At 44.3% G+C, this 24,702-nt stretch overlaps 1 protein-coding gene across 6 annotated transcripts in view; it reads right to left on the bottom strand.

Moving 5' to 3' along the window:
• LOC122204446 (aminopeptidase O (putative)) overlaps positions 1-24,702 on the bottom strand; it is a 342,257-nt gene that overhangs the window by 93,411 nt on the left and 224,144 nt on the right. For all 6 annotated transcript variants that reach the window (XR_006195667.1, XM_042911920.1, XM_042911921.1 and 3 more), the window contains 2 exons: positions 19,614-19,657; positions 8,931-8,991 (listed from right to left, as the gene is read on the bottom strand). Coding sequence is in view for 5 of the 6 variants with exons in the window: in XM_042911920.1 (XP_042767854.1) it covers positions 8,931-8,991; positions 19,614-19,657 (105 nt within the window). In the remaining variant the exon portion in view is untranslated. The remainder of the gene's footprint in view (positions 1-8,930; positions 8,992-19,613; positions 19,658-24,702) is intronic.

The following is a 24,702-nucleotide window of genomic DNA, read 5'->3' as shown; positions in this document are numbered from 1 at the left end:
TCCTAACCCTTAATACCTCAGAATGTGATTGTATTGGAGATAGGGCCTTTAAAAAGGTGATTAAGGTAAAATGAGATCACATTAGTAGGCTCTAATATAATCCAACTGGTGTCCTTATAAGAAGAGATTAGGACAGAGATCTGTACGAACACAGGAGAAGAGACCACGTGAGGACAAAGCAAAAAGGCGGCTGTATGTAAGCAAGGAAAGAGGCCTGAGGAGAAACCAAACCTGCCCACACCTTGATCTTGCACTTCCGGCCTCCCAAACTGTGAGATGATAAATGTCTGTTGCTTAAGCCTCCCAGTCTGTGGGATTTTGTTGTGGCAGCCTGAACTAATACGAGCATGAAGGCACAGACGCCTTCATGTAAAATCAGGCTACAAACGAAAACTCTCCGTCTCTTGTGACTGTGGAACAGTGTATCACTCTGAGGGGTTTATTCGATAAACCATGGTGACTCAACATTACAGGCCCTGCCCAAACTGAGGCCAGAGAATCTAGTCAATGTATCTCAAAGTACCCCTTACAAGATGTCTACTCACTTAGAAAACATGAGTCAAACCACTGGACAAAAATGACAGCAAAATTATTAGGAGCCCCCAAAGCTCACCTCATAATGGTAAATGCTATTATTGATTAAAAAAAAAAAAAAAAAAAAAAGAACTAAGGCTCTCATAGCAGATATAATTCGAAAAATACAATTTCTCTGGAATTTGTAAAAAACAAACCAACCAGTCTCGGTTTTCTTGAATGACCATTACATGTAGAATTCTTGGGGCGCCTCGGTGGCTAGGTTGATTAAGCGTCCAACTTCGGCTCAGGTCATGATCTTGCAATTCGCGAGTTCGAGCCCTGCATCAGGCTCTATGCTGATGGCTCAGAGCCTGGAGCCTGCTTCGGATTCTGTGTCTCCCTTTCTTTCTGCCCCTCCCCCACTCATGCTCTGTTTCTCTCTCTCTCTCTCTTTCTCTCAAAAATAAACATTAAAAGAATTTAAATGTAGAATTCTTATAGACACCACTGAGATGGAGTATCCCAACGGGCCTTAAAATAATGTTGGTGTTATGGCACAAGAACAGACACTCAGACCAATGGAACAGAATAGAGAACTCAGAAATGGACCCACAAACGTATGGCCAACTAATCTTTGACAAAGCAGGAAAGAATATCCAATGGAATAAAGACAGTCTCTTCAGCAAGTGGTACTGAGAAAACTGGACAGCGACATGCAGAAGAGTGAACCTGGACCACTTTCTTACACCATACACAAAAAATAAAAAAATGGATGAAAGACCTCAACGTAAGACAGGAAGCCATCAAAATCCTCGAGGAGAAAGCAGGCAAAAACCTCTTTGATCTTGCCCGCAGCAACTTCTTACTCAACACGTCTCCGGAGGCAAGGGAAACAAAAGCAAAAATGAACTACTGGGACCTCATCAAAATAGAAAGCTTTTTTCTGCACAGCAAAGGAAACAATCAGCAAAACTAAAAGGCAACTGACAGAATGGGAGAAGATATTTGCAAATGACATATCAGATAAAGGGTTAGTATCCAAAATCTATAAAGAACTTATCAAATCAACACCCAAAAAACAAATAATCCAGTGAAGAAATGGGCAAAAGACATGAATAGACGTTTCTCCAAGGAAGACATCCAGATGGCCAACCGACACATGAAAAAATGCTCAACATCACTCATCATCAGGGAAATACAAATCAAAACCACAATGAGATACCACCTTACACCTGTCAGAATGGCTAACATTAACAACTCAGGCAACAACAGATGTTGGTGAGGATGTGGAGAAAGAGGGTCTGTTTTGCATTGTTAGTGGGAATGCAAGCTGGTGCAGCCACTCTGGAAAACAGTATGGAGGTTCCTCAAAAAACTAAAAATAGAACTACCCTACGACCCAGCAATTGCACTACTAGGCATTTATCCACAGGATACAGGTGTGCTGTTTCGAAGGGACACATGCACCCCCATGTTTATAGCAGCACTATCAACAATAGCCTAAGTATGGAAAGAGCCCAAATGTCCATCGATGGATGAATGGATAAAGAAGATGTGGTGTGTGTGTATGTATGTATATATATATATATATATATATATACATACATACACACACACAATGGAGTACTACTCGGCAATCAAAAAGAATAAAATCTTGCCATTTGCAACTACGTGGATGGAACTGGAGGGTGTTATGCTAAGTGAAATTAGTCAGTCAGAGAAAGACAAAAATCATATGACTTCACTCATATGAGGACTTTAAGAGACAAAACAGATGAACGTAAGGGAAGGGAAACAAAAATAATATAAACACAGAGAGGACAAAATAAGAGACTCTTAAATACGGAGAACAAACTGAGGGTTACTGGAGGGGTTGTAGGAGGGGGGATGGGCTAAATGGGGAAGGGGTATTAAGGAATCTACTCCTGAAATCATCGTTTCACCATATGCTAACTAATTTGGATGTAAATTTTAAAAAATAAAAAATAAAATTAAACAAACAAAAAATAATGTTGGTGTTATTACCTAAACTGTGCAAAAACAAGCCTACAAGTTATTCGCCTAATGAACCACTGACTTTCTCTGTGCTACAAGCACCACATCTTATCAAATTTCCTGTTTTGTAACCGGCCCACTTTCCCTAGGAGACTTGAGTTTTCTATCATTTGCTTGTGTGGCCTTTGGCAACTTGTAGATGTGTGCTTAAAAAGAAGTGGTGTTTTCCAAGACGACACAATAGCCTGCTGTTGTAACTTCTGGGATGCAGGAGCAAGTCTGGGAGCTTGAGCTGCTTCCCGCCTATTTCCCAGACACTCGATGTGATCAGCTCTCCCCCATCTTCTCTATCCTCATCGGTGCCACTGCTGCCTATGATTTTGCCATGTCACATGTGCTGAGCACTTTCCCCAGAGCAGACAGAGCCCGAGATGGGCCGTGAGGCGCTCTGGCGTCTGTATGCTACTTAATAGTACCTCGGAAAACAGGTTGCCTGGGAGTTGAAATGAGGAGCTAAAGTGAGGCTGGTAATTAGTTCATGCCCTTCTGGATGTCCACTGTGAATAAGCGCTCCCATCCATGCATTATAATCATCTGTGCCGTCAGAGCAGATTGAAGGGCGTGTATGGGTTGGTCAAGCTGTATCTTTATCCATACATCTGACAAAAATATAGATGTTTTCACTTACATTTATTTGGTGGGGGATTTTAAGGCATGGTGCACTCAGATTTTAATTCAACTAATAGCTTTATAGCAGCACTGTTCAATAGGAATATACGCAAGCCACATTTGTCATTTAAAATTTTCTAGTTGGTGAATTTAAAAAGTAACATGTAACAGCTACAATTAATTTTAATAGTATTTTTTACTGGGTATATATGCATTGGGTTATGATGTAGCCAAAATAGTATCATTTTGACATGTAAACAATATTTTAAAAAACATTAAAGAGATATTTACCCTTCATTTTTTTATATTAAATCTAAATCTGATGAGTTTTCACAGTCCACCTCAAGTGCTAAATTTTAACCAGAAATGCTTGAACTGTATTTAGATTTCATAAAATTTAGTTTAAAAAGTAGATTCATTAGGGCGCTGGGGTGGCTCAGTCAGTTAAGTGTCCGACCTCGGCTCAGGTCATGATCTCACGGTTCATGAGTTTGAGCCCCACGTCAGGCTCTGTGCTGATAGCTCAAAGCCTGGAGCCTGCTTCAGATTCTGTCTCCCTCTCTCTCTGCCCCTTCCCAGCTTATACACTGTCTCTCTCTCTCAAAAATAAACATTAAAAAAAAAAAAGTAGATTCATTCACATACCCAAAGTTGTTCCAAACAAAAACTGAATTATTCTTTTAACTTTAGATTTAGATTCAATTAAAAATTCAGCTCTTCAGGTACACTAAATATTTTTCAAGCACTAATAACTGCATGTAGCTAGCAGCTGCCATATTGCCATAGACCCTGAGCACCTACTATGTGCATCACAGCAGGTAAGGCAAGGATGAGTCAGACACAGCCCTTGTTGCCTCTGGTGGGGGCGGGGGGGTTGGGCAGCCTGTGGATGAGGCACAACGCAAACAGCAACAATGTAAGGCAGGCTACCACACTTGCTAAGGACACAGAAAGGAAGGCATTACAGGGAGAGAAAAAGGCATGCACAAAGGAAGGCTGGGGGCAAAGAAACGATCATGTAGAGATTGGAAATTATGGTTGGACATACGCCTAGGAGGGTAGAAATTAAAGTTTAAAAAGACAGCCTGGGGCAGTTCTGCTGATAGCCTCAAATAGCAGACCAAAGAGTTTGTTCTCAATCCACTGTCAGTGGGGAAAAAAGTTCCTGGTGAGGATGAGTCTTTTGGAAAGATTCACTTGGTATTGATGCAGCAATAGATGGGGGACGGTTTGGTGGCTAAAAAACCAATTAGAGGGGCGCCTGGGTGGCTCGGTCGGTTAAGCGTCCGACTTCAGCTCAGGTCACCATCTCGTGGTCTGTGAGTTCAAGCCCCGCGTCGGGCTCTGGGCTGATGGCTCAGAGCCTGGAGCCTGCTTCCGATTCTGTGTCCCTCTCTCTCTGCCCTTCCCCCGTTCATACTCTGTCTCTCTCTGTCTCAAAAATAAATAAACGTTAAACAAAAAAAATTAAAAAAAAAAAACAAAAACCAATTAGTTACTGAACCAGTCCAAGCAAAATACAATGAAACAATGGGGGAGGTGCTAGGAAAGGAAAGAAAATTCAAAATTTAATAAATATGTACATAAGGATACCAGGACTTTGCAATGTGGCCAGGAATTCAAAGAAAAAGAGGAGTCAGAGAATTCTGTAGCAGCTAAAATAAGGAAGTAGAGATGAAAGACTGGATGGGAAAAGTTATTTCTAATGTATCTGCATATAAATGTTTTAAAAGGAGATTGGAATATGTGTACATATGGGCTGGTAGGGGGCGGGAGGAGACCTTTGGGCAGACATGAAAAGAAATCAAAATCTATTTATAGAATGGCCAAATTAGCAGAATGGGTGACTTTCTAAGAAATAATGTATACTATTCCAACAGTGGGGGCGAGGAGGGAATCTGAGTAAATTAAATTACAGTACCATTTGTTAGAAAGCCATGCAGCTGCAGGGGCGCCTGGGTGGCTCAGTCGGTTAAGCCTCTGACTTCAGCTCACGTCATGATCTCACAGACCGTGGGTTCGAGCCCTGCGTCATGCTCTGTGCTGACAGCTCAAAGCTTAGAGCCTGCTTCAGATTCTGTGTCTCCTTCTCTGCCCCTCCCCCGCTCACACTCTTTTTCTCTCTCAAAACTTAAAAAATTAAAAAAAAGAGAAAGTTATGCCGCTGTTAAAAATTATGGCTCTTAAATTATATCAAAGGATATGGAAAACTGCTTAAGATATACTTTTAAATGAGAACTTTCAGTTTGAATAAAAAGATTCCAATTTTATTTAAAAAAGGTATGCACATTAAAAAAGGATGCCTGGGTGGGTCAGTTGCTTAAGCCTCCAACTCTTGATTTTGGCTCAGGTCATGATCTTGTGATTTGTTAGATAGAGTCCTGCACTGACAGCACAGAACCTACTTGGGATTCTTTCTCTCCCTTTTTCTCTGCCCTCCCTCGCTCTTTCTCTCTCTCTTTCTCTCTCTCTCAAAATAAATAGATAAACATTTTTTTTTTTAAGATATGCACCTACATTCTGTATATCACATAAAATGTGTGGAAGGACTCATACTAAGTGGTTAGCAAGCGTGGATGTGCTCTGGGGAGTAAGACTGAGGGGGCAAGGGCTTTTGCTCTTTATATTTTGCTACTGCTTGAACTTGCTACAGAGAACATCTTATTTTGAGTTTTAAAAAGGGAGACAGGGTACCTGGGTGGCTCAGTTGGTTGAGCATCCAACTCTTGATTTGGGCTCAGGTTGTGATCCTGGGGTCATGGGATTGAGACCCATGTTGGACTCCACACCGAGTGTGGAGCCTGCTTAAGATTCTCTCTCCCTCTCTGCCCTGCTCTCCTGCTCACGCATGCACTCTCTCTCTCTCTCAGAAACAAAACAAAACAAAAACAACAATAAAAAGGTAGACAAAGGTCAAACTATGTATTCATACATCAAAAAAAAATGACTGAAGGGATTTATCCCAAAAAATTATCTCTGGGCCATTTTAATTTTCTTATTACAATTTTTTTATATTCTAAAATAAATATGTAATACTTCTATAATTAGAAAAAAGTCATAAAAGGAAATAACCTATAATACCAATGGTACAATCAATTTTAAATCTGTTTGCAAAGCCAAAGGTTACAGGGTTGGGTGTTCTTTAAAGAGGTTTGGATCCAATTTCTTTTACTTCTTTGGGGCTCATGCTTACTTTTATTGCTGCTGAAGTGATTTCCACATTTTTTTTAATGATTTCCATTCAGTGTGGCCAAAAAGGAAAATCGAGGCCAACCACAAGGCAAGCCTTCCTGAGAGGAGACAAAAAGCCTCTGTAACCTGTGGAATGAAAACTTTACCAGGAGAACGTGACTCTTTTGTCATGAATGACTTCAATTGCTGGTGGACAGAAATTTTTAACGAGAACAAAGAGCATCGAAGCGATTTCAGTGCCCTGGTTGTCAATCCAGGCCAAGCACACTAGTAACTTTATATTATAATGATGAGGACAAAGAACAAGGTGTCCCATTCACTGCCAGGCTCCTGCAACCAGAGGGTCCCGGGCCTTTGCAGAACCTTTCACTGCGGTGGAAGGGAGAAGGAACTCTCAAGGAGCACAAAAAGGGCTGTGAGCAAGTAAATCAGCATCAACCATATACATAATGGCAGAGAATGGGTACAGAGATGAAACGATGTCGTCTGATCATTCACCAATGGAAAGATATGCACTAAATCAGGGTATTTTCTGTCTGATGCTGTTGTTTTTACTGAACAGTTAAGCGCCCAAGGAAATACCAGTTGGGTCTTAAAGACAATTTATAGCTGGGTTGGCCTCATTGCACCTGGCTGTGTTTTGACAGCAGGTTTCGTCAGTTTATAGCAGAAATTCTTGTCTACACTATAAGCTGTCACAAACGCAACTAGACCTTGGAAAAAATGTACCGCTTAGAGGCAAATCTCCCTTTCGCCGCACCCCTCCCACTTTTAATGAAAAGCAAAAGCCTCCTGCTGGTGGCACAGCCTCCTTCTCTTCAGGGGAAATCAGGGAACCTCCTGGGACCAAGAGGGTCAGTCCCAGTGTTACAACCCAAGCAGGGTGCGCCTGCTTCTGGGCACCCGATTAAGGACTCTTTCTTTCCTCTTCCCTGAGGGCTAACTGCTGAATACAGCGGCCTTGTTGTTCGGAGCCAGGAAATTTCAGGATTCTGCTCTCTGAGCTCCCCACTCTTCCCAGCTGCCAGGCCGCGGAAAGAATGTCTGGGCGCCTTGCAACCGCCTGGCCTCGGAGCACAAGGCATGCAGCTTTGGCGAATGCCCTCTGCCCCCATCTAAAACAAGAAGGCAGCGCTTGGCTAGTTGGGATCAGACAATCCTTAACTTTGTTTTTGAGATTTTTCTAGTCGGCAAATGGACTGGCAATGACTTCGGCAAATGACTTCCACCACCGTGGAAGTCACAGAACCTCATTACAATACCTAGGAGGTGAGAGCACTGGCTCCCAGGACAAGGTATTGCCTTATCCACCCCTGTTTTGTGTTGCTTTTTAGACCTCAGGATTTTATTTTCTGCTCCCAAGGACTGGGCCAAACAAATAACTTTTAACAGGTGCCACGCATCCCCGAACAGAAGGCAATGCGTCCTTTTTAGGAATGAGTTCATGGTGGCTGGTGGCCGACATCCCCCCCGTGGGACAGAAAGGACAAAGATGCAAAGAGAGGATGAAAAGGTAATGGAGAGCAGCCCCTCCTGTTCCTTAATTTCATGGTTCACAGACATTCATTGACATTCAGACACTCCCAAGGGGAAGCTCATATAACCAGCCATGAAACTAGAAACGAGCAAGCTAAGGGGGCTGCTTGCCTGGACCCAGGGCAGAGTTTCTCACAGCCATGGGGGTCCACCCCCAGACACTAGGGCCCACTGTGATGGGTCTGCAGCTGCTCGGGGGACCAGCCCAGATTGGGAAGCTCCAGGCCTGCAGAGTCCTTTAACCAGCCCCACGCAGGATGCCTCCCTCGACTTCCCAGGGCCCATGCTCTAGTGAGGGTCAGCACTCGGGGGCTGCCCTTCAGGCTCCAGGAAGCACAGGACCTGGGAAGAGTGGAGAGAGAGGAGGCCTCAAGCCAGGTAGTTCCTGTGGAGCTGGGGCTGGGTGGGAACGTCTCTCCCACAGAGGTGCCCATGGGCCGAAAGAGGAGGAGACAGCAGAACCTTCAGGAGGGGCAGGTCCTGGTCCCTAAGACAGAGAGATGAATCTAAATAGCACATGCAGATAGGACCAGCTTGAGGCAGGGATGCAGAGCCAGAGGAGGAAGCTGAGGGGCTAGCTGCACCGGGGAAATGATGGGGAATGAGGGCACAACAGGTCAGAGGAGAGCTGCAGGCGAGCCGGCTCACTCATTCATCCGGCTGTGTCCAAAGAGCAGAGCTGGAGGCCACCTGCTCAATCCACTGGTAGCCTCGAAGTGCTGCCTGGTGACAGCACCCAAAACATACACCACACTTTGCAAGATCTCATTTAACACACCGCTCAAGGTCAACCAGGCGCCCTCCTACAGCACCACTTGAGGCAGAGGCCAGAGACACACGTCATGATGGCAGGCTGACAAGGGTGGGAGACTGTCATTTTCCCGACTCAGGGATACTCCAACTCAGCCAGATGATTAATTTTATATTTACACACATAAGTAAATCACTGTCCTAAGCAATACACCAAGCAGCAAGCTTTACTATCCTCCACAGACTCTCCTGAGCAGCAATGTTGGGCGCACCTGGGGTATTCCAGAACTCTCAAGCCAGTCTCGGAAGATGTTCTCCACAGACAACTCAAGCCTTTAAAAATAAAATGAAAAGGAAAGGATTAAAAAGGTACAGAGCACTTATTACATAGCACGTTTCTATGGTACCTCACAGCATCCGTCTTCCAGAGAGGTAGCTGCTCTCTGGAGAAAGCAACTCTGTCCCAGGTTAAAGTACAGGGGGGGACCCAGCCACACTCAGGACAGCTTCGGTCAATAGGAAGGTGCACCATGAAATCTAAACATCAGAGGCACACCATCGTAGGTGCTCTCAATGCCTTGGCAGGAACTGTTTGGTTGGGAGTACCGATTCACGGACGATAGGGCATGTCCACAGGACACATCAGGCGTGACTGCTTCCCCCAGAGCTGGCGGCACAGTGAAATCCGAATGCTGTAGCACTTAGTACACCAAAGTGACATTTGAACTTTATCGTGACGAGGGGCTGTGACAGGCATAAATGGTGCAATTCACTGTCAGAGCACAGACGGGCTTGGCTGCAAGAGTGCACACAGTTTCCATGCCTCTGTTTTAAGCAGGCCCACATTCTGCTTTATTTGAAACATTACAGTTGCTTGTTAAGTCTGACCCAAAGTCTGCTGAAATTCTTTTTTTTTTTTACATTTATTCATTTTTCAGAGATGGAGAGAGAAAGAGAATGGGCAAGGGAGGAGCAGAGAGAGAGGGATACACAGAATCTGAAACAGGCTCCAGGCTCCAAGCTGTCAGCACAGAGCCCGACGTGGGGCTTGAACTCATGGACTGTGAGATCATGACCTGAGCCGAAATCAGACGCTCAACCGACTGAGCCCTACCCAGGCGCCCCAGCTGAAATTCTTTTGGTTTCAGGTCCTGCTGATTTGAATACTTCTTAAATTTGTGAAATATCCAGTATATTTAGGGTCAAGAGACCTTAGGTTGTGTCTTCCTGTCTTCCTGGGCTAATGATGTTTAAAGCAACCCCAGCTCACTTCTAGATAACTCCCACTCATGCCCCGTATCTCTGCTCGCAGAGGCCTTTCCCAAGCCCTCTCCCAGGCTGTGTGTGACACCCACTGTGCTCCCTGTCCCCTGCACCACAGCATTCATCAGTTTGTAACTGTCATTTATTTAACCACTTGCCCTTTACCTGTCCCCTCGCTGGGTTGAAGCTCTCTGAGATCAGGGTCTAATGTCTGTTTTACTCACTTCTCTAAATCCAGAACGGAGACCAGTTCCTGGTGTAAGACGATTCCCACTGGTATTTTTTATTGGAATGAGTGAAAACACATTTCACAGTGGACTCAATAAAAAATATTCCCTTTTAATTTAAAAATTACCTTTCCCAGTAAGAGATTCCCAAGGTGTTAGGCTCCAAAACGTTAAAAAACTGTATATATATAGAATATCCCTTTCCTCCCTCCCTTTAGGGGTTACAGAGAAGCTGTGGAAAGATACAGTGCTGTCTGCATTGTGAAGGTACTGAAGGCCAGAGCTCCTTTCACCTCCCAGGCTGGGAAGTGGTGGGAAGGGGAGGAGGGAAAAGTGGGTGGGGGTGGGGAAGAGGGGGCTGGGCTGATATTTTCACTTCTTTTTTCTTCCCCAGTGAGAAGCAAGTCGCTGGGTGCCTTGGTCTTCCCGGGGCCAGAGCAAAAGCCAAGGTTGCCAAAGGGCTCAGCTGTTGGTATTTCCAAACAAAACAGGGGGCAAGAGGGACTACACAGACAAAGCGGTTTGGATTCATTTTCAAGGTGATGTCCATCTGTGAGATGAACAGCAGGGGAAGGGGAGAGGCCAGCGGTGGAGAAGGGGAGAGTGACGACCTCCCAAGGCTGCTCACCCTGGGCTCATCCAGGTTCCCAGACTCAGTGGAATTATTGGATGTGCCTCGTGTGCAGGTACCACCGGGTGCCACTGTCCCCGAGCCTTGCCCCACCTCTTTGTGGCCAGTTAGCAGCATCAATCCAGGTGTGAGTGGCCAAGCTCCCCCTCATGACCATGAGAGTGTAGAGACGTGTGTGCATGCACGTGTGCACTCATGTGCCTGTGTGTGTGTGTGCAGCACGTGGCGCAGGGGTGGGTGGATGACTGGAAGAGAGGAGGTGGCTCCCAGAACACCTTAAATCCAGGTCACTGTTCCTTTTTGAGCTTGGTTGGTGGCACGGAGCAGTGCTGGAAATGCCCTGTAACAGGCCTGATTGATCTGCTAGGGAGAGTAGGCAGGGCTGAAGGGGCCTCTTGGAGAAGTATCTGAGGAAACTCAAAGTGGTCTTATTTTCTAAGGAAATGTGAGGGGCTGCAAAGGCAGAGACTGTATAATTTCCACGGAAGACAAGGTGCTCCATGCACGGCCTGCTCGTTTGGAACAAATGCAGACCATCCCCACCTTGTCTGGCACTCAGGAGGGCGGGTCATTTGGTGGTGCTGGGTTCCTGCCCTGGGGCCTCAACAGCTGTGGGGGGGGAATCTGCTGGTGCTCTAAGTTGTCTGTCCTGATTGAGAGGCATGCCTGCTTTCTTCCTGTCCTTCCTTCCCAGAAGCTTTGCTGAAGCTTCTCCTAAGCCGCCCATTCATCTGCTTCCTTTCCTGGGTCTGGAGCCCTGGGGCCAAAAGCTCCTGTCGCCATCCTTCCAGCGAACTCAGGAAAGCCAAAGCAAGAGGCTCACTCTGACCTGAGCTCTGTTGTGCTGTGGCATTCTAGAAAAACAGGCATTCTTAAACCTTGCACAACTTGAGAGGAAGACAGGGAATTTAGAAAGGATTTAGACAAGAGTGGCAGTGAGGATCAAAGGGCCGAATGCATTGGATCCGCAAGGGAGGTCAAGGGAACTGGGATTAAATGTCCTGAAGAAGAGAAGTCTGGGAGTGACTTCATGGCCATTTTTGAGTGATTTTACAAAAGATGGCGAACAGCTGTTGTGCCTCCCCGTGGAGGAGTAAGAGCACAGACATAAATTTCCTTCAGGGAATTTTAGCTTAAAAACACGTTGTTAGGGGTGGCATGGGGAGGGGCTGAGGAGTTGAGTCCTGGAATGCTACTGAGCAAGGCCCAGTCTTCACCAGAGAAAACTGAAGAACAGGCAGTGCCTCCTGCCTGCGGGCGTTCGTTCCCTGCATAGATCTATAGGGCACAGGGTTCTGGGGAAGGCTCAGATCGGAAACCCTGGGGCCTGTCCGGTAGGGACACACAACAGACATAGTCACCGTGCTGCCAGGGCCTGCGCGGAGAGGTGGGACTATGTGTGGAAGGGGCACCGGCTGCATCAAGTGCGGCAGCTAGAAGGACAGTGGGAGGTGTGTTAGGGGAGCCTTTTTTTTGAAGCTTATTTATTTATATTGAGAGACAGAGTATGCTCATGCAAGCAGGCTGCTGGCAGAGAGAGAGGGAAAGAGAGAGTCCCAAGCAGGCTCTGTGTTGTCAGTGCAGAGCCCTACACAGGGCTCGATCCCATAAACCGTGAGATCATGACGAAATCAAGAGTTTGATTTAACTGACTGTACCACTCAGGCATGCCAGGAGTCTTCTTAAAGGAAGCAAAGCTTGGACCACGTCATGGAGGAAGGCTGTGCTATGCCCAGTGATGGAGCAGGACCAGTAAAAGAGAAGGAAAGTGCATGCAGGTAGAGGGAGCTGAAGCAGGAAAGCGCAAAGCCATGGTCACCTGGGCTGGCACACAGAATGAGGTGAGGGAAGAAAAGGGGTAACATGTGAGAACGCTGAAACCCTGTCCCTGGGCCTGGGCTTCATCAAAGAGACACTGAATATGGCTGCAGAATGGCACAAACAAAATGGAGTCAAGGAAGAGCACCTGAGGGAAAAGAGGCTGGAGGCAGGGAGACCGAAGTGGAGGCCGTGAATGTGTTCACATGAGAGGCTATGTGAAGAGGATTAGACAGACGTGGTGTGCTGGGGATGGATGTGGAGGGTGGCACTGGATGAGTGAGAGACCATGTGCAGACACTGGGCCCCATCACTCTCTGCAGGATGATTCCCCATGGAATGAATATACATGCTGGTGAACAATTTGTGCTACGGTCTACAACCTGAACAACAGACCAGGCCAACTGTGTGGGTTATTCCATTGGAAAGTATTAAGGCAAATTTTGCTTTGCCATATTTAGTATTTGCACACACAGGTACTACTATACCATGGCACCAAAAACAAAGCAAATAAGAACTCTGTCCACTATCAAGTAAAGGCATAAAAGCAGCAGCTACTATTTATTGAACACCTACTATGTACCAGGCACTGTAGCGAAAATCTCATTTACACTTTACAACATTTGTGCAAGACCAATACTATTATCCCCATCTCAGAGATGAGCAAATACAAATTCCAAGAAGTTAAGGGATTTATCCAAGGCCACACAGAGGGTACTTGAAGAGCTGGGATCCAAGTCTATGCTGCCTGGCTACAAAGCCCCCGCTTTTCTTTCTATGCTGAACCTAGGCATCGTGATATGCTGGTCGTGACTTTTGGTGCAGGCAAATCTGTGGAAAAGAAGGGCCTGTGCTTGCTCCAAACACTCCTGCCTTCTTGCTCATGTCTCTCCTGCTGAAGGTGGCCTGGCCCCTGCTGTAGTCGCCCTGTTTGTCTGCCCTTCGATTTCAGTTCTGAAGAGATGGAGAGACCCTTAGGAGGGGCAAAAGTGTGAGGGCAGGAGAGTTCATTGTTCAGCTGCATCCAGGGGCAAAAGACACTCTTCCTTGAATGAAAAGAACATGTGTTTTCAGATCACTTTCCTTTGGAAAGGTTCAAAGCATCTTATAACCATTATCACTTCATTCCTCATAATATCCTTGTGAAGTGGGTGTCAATTGTTGTGTGTGGCTTCTAGCAGATGGAGAAACTGCAGCATGAGAAGACTGGCCAAAGTTGGGCCAAAGAAAAGACCCAGGTTTCTCGACTCCCAGTGCCATGCAGATGTCAAACTGCACTGATGCCTATTTGGGAATTGCTAGTGGGGAATGGGACGCTGAACTACGAGAGGAAGATAAAAGCAGTAACTGCAGCTGCTAAAAAAACCATTATTTTTTTAAGGTACTAGAAGTGGCTTTACCTCCCAAAGAAGTTATAAGGGATGTGTGATTAATGCCTACTTTTTTTTAAGGAGGCTCACTGCCCAACATGGGGCTTGAACTCACAACCCCAAGATCAAGAGATCTACCGACTGAGCCAGCCAGGTGCCCCAATAATGCTTCATTTGCAAGGAAGAAATGGACTGCATGTTTGGAGGGAAAAAGTGACAATTATGTAGTTTTTGCTGTTTTGTCATAATTATTGGGGTGACAGTGCCGGTGAATTTTTAGGTTTGGATTTGGATATACAGCCATGGTAAAGCAAAAGTTGGCTTTTTCAAATCAAGACGCTCAGAGTCTAAGCCAGTGGTGAATGTTTTCCCTCTGAGATCATGTGGCTTAAAGCATCACAACAACAAGCAGAAGCAATTCCACTTCGCTGGGACCCAGGACTTACAGGAAATTACTCTTCTGCATGTCTGATCACTATGGAAATTGATTTTATACAGATAGCTAAAAGTACACAGGCCCACGATGCATGCCCCCATATTTGTACTAGCAAGCGGTACTTCTGCCTCATTACCCAGGCCTCCTGGATATCTGGAACAGCAGGTTGTTTCACCCTCCGGCTGGGAGAGTTCCCTCTCTGTACTCCTACATCCTGTAAGGCAACTCTGCATTTCAGGCATCTGTCTCCAGTCCCTCTGAGCTATAAATGTGGTCACACATAGTTAACACGGCAGGAGAAAGAATATGCTGGACGCCCTGGCATAATGCTGGCTAGAGAAAAAAGCTGTGTTTAAAGCTGAGAAAGTTTAAAGGCAATGGCTCTTCTCTCTGTGAGGTTAACATGCATAGAAATAGACCCAGGCTTGTGTGAAAATGGTATTGCGCTTGTGGTATTGCTTGTTCAGTTGATATCTGAGGGTGGAGTGACGAGGCTGGGTGGGCTGACCATCAGCTGTTTCTGCCACTTGTGCCTCTCAGCTTGTTGCTGACCAGAAGAGATGTCTTTATCACTCTGGCTCCCACCTGCAGCCTCTTGAGGTTCCAAAGATCACACACTCTCCATATCTCTAAAGGAAAGCACAACTTGCGCAACTTTCTAAAGCCCCTTGCAACTTTCACGTGAACTAAACTGCATATGGGACGGACTTTGGAAGTGCAGGTACGAGATGCACTCAAGCACCGGGACCCTCAGTGCTCTGGTCTAAAATGGAAATGCCCTTGTTTGGCACATGACTGACATTCTGCATGGATTTTCAAATTTTAGTAATTTATGTTCTGGTTTTTAAATTTTTTTTATTTTAGAGAGACAGGGAGCGTGAGCAGGGCAGAGGGGCAGAGAGAGAGAATCCCAAGAAGGCTCCACATTGTCCGCACAGAGCCCAATGCAGGGCTCAGTTCCGCAAACCTGGGATCATGACCTGAGCTGAAGTCAAGAGTTGGATGCCCAACCAATGGAACCACCCAGGTACCCCGATAATTTGTCTTTAAGTTTTCTCTCTACAGTAGATACAAATAGTGTGCATCTCAGAACCGTGCACATGGTTACTTGTTTCTTGATCAAAAGGAGTCATTTGTGCTCGGGTAGATAATGAAGATTGCTGAAGTCACATTTATAAGCAAGTACTCCCTAGCTCTGTGGGGGAGGAAGGGTAGTGAATTAAACCAAACATAGGAACATGCACACACAGACATAATAATTGATGAGACCCACTGTTGATACGGCTGCAGTATCAGGTGGGCAGGGTGCTCTTGTATCAGGGCTGGGTGGCACCTAGGATCCGTTTGGATTTCCTTCTAAGCCCTTTCAGCTTTTTCTTCCCTTGGTCTCATAAAACATTAGCATTTAAACAGAAATCTCACGTTGAAGATGTGTGAAACACAGCTCCTCACCTTCCTCCCTCCACCTTCAAATCCTCTCCCTTTCACTCCCTCTGCCCCATACTGGTTCCTGAGACAAATCTCCCCTCTCTGAGCTATGTTTCCAGCGCTACCTCAGAGAATAACTGAGTGGCCAAGAAAGGTAGGTCAGGTCGTGCTGGACTCCTCCCTATAACTTCCAAAAACAACCAACCAAGTCTTACCTGTGGCCCCTCTGGAATATCCCTCAGATCTGCTCATTATTCTCAAACCCTCCTGCCACAACCCCTGCCGGGTTCCAGCTCTAGATCTTGCTGGGTGAACAGCTGTCTTGGTTTCTCATTGGTGGACTTCCAGTCCCTCCCACCCACATCTATCTTCCACAGCAACCCCCCCCCCCCCCGCCCCCCGCCCCAGTATCTTTCAAACCTGCTGATGGCACTCTCCTACTTTAAACCTTCAGAGGTACTTCCTTGCCTCCAGGCTTGAGGCTAGGACATGGGGGGCCTTTCCCTGTATACCGAGGAGTCTGAAACTCCCAGGAGCACTCCCAGGAGTCACAATGATCTGTTTCACGTGTATCTTCAGCAGTGGATTAGGAGATCCCTGCGGGCTGGGCATGGAATCTATTCCTTCCCGTCCCCTAGTGTCCAGCCTTTATATAAAGCCTGGTATGGGAGGTGCTCAATAGATAATGTTAAATTAATCAAAGCAAAAGAACAATGCAAAAGCACTATGACACACAGGATGCTGGCTCCTGAACACTAACTGGTCTAATCTGAAGAACCTTGTCCCGATCAGAATGGCTCACGTGCCTAACAGATGTGCCCAGGGATCAGTTTGCAGCAGAGCCACAGATTAGAAGCTCTGGGGGTAGGTGTGGGGCCTTCGGAGACCCAGATAAAATTGGTACAATATGCTGCATAGGTAAAAGGGCAAACGGTCTGTTTTAATAGCTGAATTAGATTCTCAGTTTAGTTAGCAGGAAAGAAGATGTTTGAGTCTCAAAAACTATTCTGGTATACTTGCTGAAACAGATTCCTTGTAGGGAGGAAATGATGTTAACTTTTAAGGGGACTTTCACAAAGAAGCTTAAACCTGCTAGCCAAAACATGATCCTAACTGGGAGAGGCATCCTCTCCTATGGTGAAGGTTGCTGGTCGGTGGCCACTATCAAACAGACGGGGCTCTTCCACAATCACAACAAAAGTCTCTTTGTGGGTCCAACAGAATGTCTCTCAATAAATATTCACAATGATAAAATCCAGGTCCCCTGGAGCCAGAGGGCTCAGGGCCATCCAAATGAACTTCATAACCTTAGTAGCAAGAGGATGAAAAGAAAGACCTCCCAAACCAAAAATGCACTTTGTTGCTTCCATGAAATTTGCTGTATTTGTGCCCTAAGAGGTTCTTCTGAAACAATGTATAGTAACAGACTTCGGTAACAGCAATACACCATTTCTATTAATTTTCTTTTCTTTTTTTTCTTGCATTAGCTTCTAAGGAAACTGCTTAATTCTACCAGAGGGCATGAAAACTTATTTCAGGGAGGTACAGAAAAAAAGAAAAGAAAAGAAAAAAAAAAAAAATATATATATATATATACACATACTGTTGTTCTTGACCTTAGGAATAATGGCCACATCTGATGTGATTTTTGCATAAAGAAAACCCATATCTCTGCTTTAAAAGAAAGGATTGTAAATCTGAAACATTTTAGACTTTCCAAAACAAACCACACTTCCTTCAGGAGCAGCCTCGTGAAAAGCTAATTATCTTGGCCAATTACTAAGCTCCATGCAATCTCCCCGTATAAGATTTCCTACAGCATCAAAAGGCATGAACATGAAGAGGCAGAAATAAAGGAATTTATCAAATAATAGAGGTATGTTCATTCTGTATGGTGCACTGGTTTGCTTTATGTGTGTGTATTGATATCTAATTTTATTTTATTTTTAAAGTTTATTTATTTTGAGAGAGAGAGAGAGTGAGTTAGTAGGGGAGGGGCAGAGAGAGAGAGTGAGACAGAGAATCCCAAGCAGGCCCTGCACTAACAGCACGGAGCCCAATGCGGGGCTCAAACCCACGAACCGCACTATCATGACCTGAGCCAAAACCAAGAGTCAGGCGCTTAACCACATAAGCCACCCAGGCACCCCCACATCTAATTTTTAAAAGTAAGTGGCTAATTGGAATTAGAAGTAGAATTGGAATTGGAATTAGAACGTGAAAGATGGGAGTTAAGACAAAAGGGCAGGCAAAAATCTGAAAGATGGGAGTTAAGACAAAAGGGCAGGCAAAAATCTAACACTTAGAAAAAAATCTTCATGTCTTCACAGCCCCTGGAAACTCCCCTGAACCTATATGTCATCTTCTGGTGGCATAAACACTGCCACCTTCCCTTTAAGACATTCATCTGGACTGCCTGTAAGACTGGCCCACCTACATGGAAGATGACCTTGTGTGGGTCCAAGTAGTGTCTGTGTGAAAGAATTCATTTCCACATTTGGAGACCCAGTGTGAGCATAAAAACATAGTTAAATCTGTGGGTCAGAAACGAGAGGAACATTGGCTCCGCTTCAAAGAAATGTTTGATTTCTCAAGATGCCCTCCTTTAAGGTTAAATACCAATTTTGCTATTAGAAATTATGTTTCAGGGTATTCACTTTTACTGTCTAAATGAAGACAGGAAATTAGAAGGAGAGGGTTGGAATGAACCTAGTCTAAACTTTGATGTAGGTCCTAAACCTCCTCCTCCTGTACGTGGTCAGCTCCTCGTGCCTCAGTCCTCTTACTGGTAAAATAGGGCAGGCATGTAATGCACCAAACGGTGTTGGATGGAAGGTTAACTGAGTGTCTGCATATAGAAACCTTCCAATGAGTGCTGGCTCACAATAACCACTATGATGGGGCGCCTGGGTGGCTCAGCCAGTTGAGCATCCGACTCTTGATTTTGGCTCTGGTAGTGATCTCATGGTTGTGGGATTGAGCCCCATGTTGAGCTCTGTGCTGAGCATGGAGCCTGCTTAAGATTCTCTCTCTCCCTCTCTCTGCCCCACTCCCCTGCTTGCTCTTTCTCTGTCTAAAACAAAATTAAAAAAATAAAACGATAACCATTATGATGATGGTGGTGGTGGTGGAGGACTGTCATAAGGATTAAATGACTTACTGCATATAGATCCTATATACAGTGACTGATGCACAGAACATGACTATTGTTTTAACTGTATCAATCATTGATTGAGCACCTACTTTTCACAGGTATTATATCCTTTAATCCTCCCAAGGGTGAAAAACTGAAATTTGGAGGCATGAAGTAACGTGCTCTGAATCTCAGAGCTAGGAAGGAGCCACAGTGATGTAAGAACCTACCTAGGAGAACTTGACTTCAAATCCCAGGCTCTTATTACTACACTATGCTTTTACCTTCAATTAAACAGTATTTCCTTATATTAAGCTACATTAACTAGAGAACCCTAACCTAGAACTCTCCTCTCCTCCATTCTTTTTCACAGTAACTAAGGCCACAAAGTGTCCTTGGCTTGCCTCTTACACTACTTTCAGGGCTCATCTATTCTGGGCCCTCCCAAGGCTGCATGCCCTAACTCCCAACACCCACCTGGGCCTCACTCTCGGTCTGGTTGACTGTCCTGGGACTCCCTCCGCCTGGGAGGGAGTTAGTTAAGGGAGGAAGATTGAATTTTCTAGATTGTAACAAGCCAAACAATGGCAGGATCCTTTTTTAACATTAAAAGTAAAACCGGGCTCTTAATTCCTAAATTGGTCCTCACCTTTTCTCTTCTGGGATGTTCTCCAACAGCATTTGAAGGAAATCCTGGAATAAGAAAAAAGCAAACCATTAAAGATGTCCATCAATAAATAACTCTGTCCGGAATCATGCCAGAGACCGGGTGCTCCCAGCTGCTGACAGCTTACCTGGTAGGGAAGCCAGGCCTATGTTGACTTATTATATGATATATTGTATTTATTAATTTACCAGGGCTTCAATCCAATCAGTTAAAGAGATTTGTTTTGTAAAACCCACAAACAAATTGAAAAATGTACTGTTTGTTATTTTGACCTAACCCACCAATTTATTTTATTTCATGTTTAACTATTTTCAAAAGGCACCATCCTCTCTCTACTCAACCACATTCTCGTCATGAGCTTTCCCTAGAGATCCTGTTACAACTGGACAATCACAAGGCCAAGGGGCTAGTGACTACCTTGCAACATTCTTGCATTACTCTAAGGAAAGATAAAGACAGGCACCTGGCTCGCTCAGTTGGTGGAGCATGTGACTTTTGATCTCAAGGTTGTGAGTTCGAGACCCACGTTGGGTGTAAAGATTACTTAAAAAAAAAAAAAAGATGAAGACAAAAATCAAGACAATTAAAACCCCAGTGGAGGAACAAAGATGTCACAATTACAAAATGGTTCATGGGCCCATGCCTCCACAGCCTCTTCCATGCCGCTGTGAAATCCTCAATTATTTCACATTTAGGATCTTTCACTAATAGATTTTTCTAAACTAAAGGTATGACTTAAGACACACCCATTTTTCCCTTTATGATGGAAAATTTCAAACACACTCAAAAGTAGAGAAGAGTATAATTAACCTTCACGTACCCATCAACCCACGGCCAATCCGCCTTAACCTCTTACCTGCCTCCTGTACTATTCAGAAGTGAATCCCAAATGTTACACAATTGCATCAATCAATGTTTCAATAAATTATCTCTAAAAGATAAGGACTCTTAAAAAAAAAAAAATAGCCATGGGGCGCCTAGGTGACTCAGTCGGTTGAGCGTCCGACTTCGGCTCAGGTCATGATCTCACAGCTCGTGAGTTCGAGCCCCGTGTCGGGCTCTGTGCTGACAGCTCAGAGCCTGGAGCCTGCTTCTGCTTCTGTGTCTCCCTCTCTCTCTGCCCCTAACCCACTCGCATTCTGTCTCTGTCTCTGTCAAAAATAAACAAACATTAAAAAAAAAAATAGCCATGGGGCACCTGAGTGTCAGTCGGTTAAGTGGCCAACTCTTGATCTTGGCTCAGGTCATGATCTCACAACCCATGGGATGAAGCCCCTCGTCAGGCTCCTCGCTGATAGCACGGAGCCTGTCTGGGATTCTCTACCCCTTTCTGACCTTCCCTTGCTCTCAGGCAGGAGCTCGCTTTCTCTCTCTCTCCCTCTCTCTCTCTCAAAATAAACACACATTAAAAAAATAAAAATAAAAACATAATCACAATATCATAGGCCTAAAAATTTCACATATAAATGTTCAAAGTTACATTTATATTTAATTGGCACCTTAAGTACTGTGACCAATCTTTTCAGCCCATCTAATTCTAGAATCTCGATTTGGTCTCAACTAGGTTTGTCAGATAAAATACAGGATGATCAGTTAGATTGGGGGCATACTTACACTAAAAAATTATTTGCTGTTTATCTGAAATTTGAATGTAAGTGGATGTTATGCATTTTTATTTGCTGAGTGACCCCAGACTAGTGTTAACCCTAAGTTATCTTCAGGGTTTGATAATATTCATTTTGGATAAATGTAGAACGTGAAAGAGAGAAGATGAATATTAAAGTTTCTAGGGACTTGATATTGAACAATAAACAAGGTCTACGCATGAAGTTTTTCTTTTAATAAATTGAAAACAATCTTTTACAACAGGTCCTTTAAAGAGGGACCTGTGTGTGAGTCCAACTGATCAAATAAGACACTACCAAATGACTCTCTTCAGAAAGAAGCCCCACCCTCTGCCCCAGCCCCAAGAACCAAGTCTTCAGATCCAGGGTCAGCTCGGGGCTCTGATGAGATCCATCTAAGTCATGGTGCAAGATGGAAGCAGCACTGACCTTCATATTACAAACAGATGGAACTGCAGAGGAATGGAAATCTGCAAACAATTTGTATGACAAGGTGTTCTCTCTCCATCATGGCACCAAGCATAGCCGCCATCCCTTTCTGTGTTTACAGGTGGTTAAGGCCATTTCTTCCACAGGCAAAGTCTCTCTAGTTGGAATACTAATGAAAGGTTTATTTCTCCTAACCTCCCTTCTCCTTCCAAGTTATTATTTGTCTACTGCTGCTTCACCTACAATAAATGATACAAAGAGCAACAAAACTAATTTTTAAAAAAATGTATTGTGTAGTCAGAATGGAAAAGGACAACTCCAAACAGAATAATGCCTCACATCTAAAGTCCTTCCTAGCACCTTCAGTAGATATATGGAGAAAAAAGAGGAAATGAGTAATATCTAAAATGTGAGGAATTATTATTTAAAAATTTTTTTAATGTATATTTATTTTTGAGAGAGAGAGACAGAGTGTGAGTGGGGGAAGAGCAGAGAGAGAGGAAGACACAGACTCTGAAGCAGGCTCTAGGCTCTGAGCTGTCAGCACAGAGCCCGATGCGGGGCTCGAACTCATGAACTGTGAGATCATTGCCTGAGCTGAAGTTGGACACTTACCGACTGAACCACCCAGGTGTCCCTGTGAGGAATTATTTTTGTTTGAGGTTCTTAAAGTCATTATTTTTATAATTTAATTTTTTTAAACGTTTATTTATTTTTGAGAGAGAGAGAGAGAGAGAGAGAGAGAGAGAACAAGAAGGGAAGGGGCAGAGAGAGAGGGAGACACAGAATCCCAAGCAGGCTCTGAGCTGTCAGTACAGAGCCCAATGCAGGCTCTAACCTGTGAACCATGAGATCATGGCCTGAGCCAAAGTTTTATAATTTAAATAATTATTTTGTAAAAAAGTTAATTTAGAAATTAATTTGTCACAATCTGGTATACTGATTACTTTGCAAATATTTCTTTCATTGGCTTACTGATAGTATTCTTGCTTCTTAAAAATCTGAGTGCTGAGGCATGCCTGGGTGGCTCAGGCAGTTAAGCATCAGACTTCAGCTCAGATCATGATCTCACAGCTTGTGGTTTCAAGTCCCACGTCGGGCTCTGTGCTGACAGCTCAGAGCCTGGAGCCTGCTTTGTATTCTGTGTCTCCCTCTGTCTCTCTTCCCCTCCCCTACTCACGCTCTGTCTCTTTCTCAAAAATAAATAAACATTGGGGCGCCTGGGTGGCTCAGTCGGTTGAGCGTCCGACTTCGGCTCAGGTCATGATCTCGCGGTCAGTGAGTTCAAGCCCCGCGTCGGGCTCTGTGCTGACAGCTCAGAGCCTGGAGCCTGTTTCAGATTCTGTGTCTCCCTCTCTCTGACCCTCCCCCGTTCATGCTCTGTCTCTCTCTGTCTCAAAAATAAATAAACGTTAAAAAAATAAATAAATAAAAAATAAATAAATAAACATTAAAAAAATTTTTTTAATCTGAGTGCCATAATTATAATTTACTAAGTTTGCTTCATCATCTCCTTATAGTCCATACTGACTCATCCCATATTCGTTCAGTAATTTATGCTCAATTATATAGGAGAGAAAGTGACGTTAACTCAATGACAAGGAGGAGAATTTAACTGCAGGAGAAGCAGGTAATTCAGAGTTAACTTTAATTCTTCCCTTTTGCATTTTTCAATCACAATTGGATCTTTCTTTATAGGACTACAGAACACAATGTTCCAGAATTTTGTGTGAATATAGGAAAAGTATAGGAGGTCTCCAAGAAACCTTGCTTCATTTTTGAGAAAGCAGGTCGTCATCTGCCTCATCCTGCCTCAGGGTTGAGACCTGCAGGTCACATGGCAGCTGGCTGGCAGCTTCCAACCAATGCTGGGGACAACAGGTCTAGAGGATCACGATGGATCACAAAACCCCAACACCTCGAGCATCTCGAAGTCATGGTGCCTGTATTCCCATGGGCTGTGTGAATGCCATCCACAGTGCTAGATCCATCCAATCCAAAGACATTCTTGGCCCCATTGCTGTATCAATGGAATCAACCCTGCTGGTCCTTCTTACTCCTTTTATAGACCTAATCATTAACCACAACCTGCTAGTTTTCCTGGCTCTTTTTGGAAATTGGCATATACCCCAGAGTGGACTCATGACAGAAGCTTTCCCCCTCTTCTCACAACAGGAGAATATAAAAGGAAAAATGTCTCCTATGGTTATTCTTTCCTTCACTACCTCTTTTCAATTCTTCCATCCAGCTTCTTTCTTCCCTTCAACATGTTGGCTGAATTTTAAGTTACAAATCTTAACTGGACAAGGAGGACTTTCCTTAAAGCCTGATTCTAGGATCATTGACAAAGTTAGCTAGCAACAAATGCCAGAGTCCCAGTTTGTCACCTCTACAGTATGCCTGAAAAAAAGATTAAAACCAAAGGCAAACCAAACCAAACTCAAAGCCCAAAACCCCTGTTGTTTTGACAGTGGGCTAGGATAAACTTTTATCTGGATCCTTGGAAATTGTTACAAGCCCTCACCCCAATCAAAAAATACATTCCTTGTGAATATTTTGTCATTTCCTACTGTCATAATAATCTGTATTCCTACTCTTGTAATAACCTATATAATCAGGTCAGTCCCAGATAGCTTAGTTTGATTAATACCTAATAACAGTGAATTAGGCATGATTAAAAAAAAAATACACTAATGTTTGGCACAAGGCTAATTTGGTAATTTCTTTTTTTTTTTTTTTTTTAATCCGGGTAAAAATATTCAATAAAAAGCAGGTACACATATATTCTACCAGACAAACTGACAATGGCTTGATAATTGCACAGGACTAGTGATTTCTTTCAGATGTTTTATGAATAATTACCATGGTCATGGGGAGAGGGAGGTAGGAGAGGCAAAACAAATAACCAAATAATTTAAGCAAGGACAGGGTTGGCAGGGTAAGAACTGAGAAATGAACTGGTCAGCAAGAAGTCATTGTTAACATGTAGTGGGGACTGGGAAGATGGTAATACCATA

Source organism: Panthera leo, chromosome D4 (assembly GCF_018350215.1).
Source record: "Panthera leo isolate Ple1 chromosome D4, P.leo_Ple1_pat1.1, whole genome shotgun sequence".
Classification (NCBI taxonomy): Eukaryota; Metazoa; Chordata; class Mammalia; order Carnivora; family Felidae; genus Panthera; species Panthera leo.
This window is presented reverse-complemented; position numbering and strand designations above follow the sequence as displayed.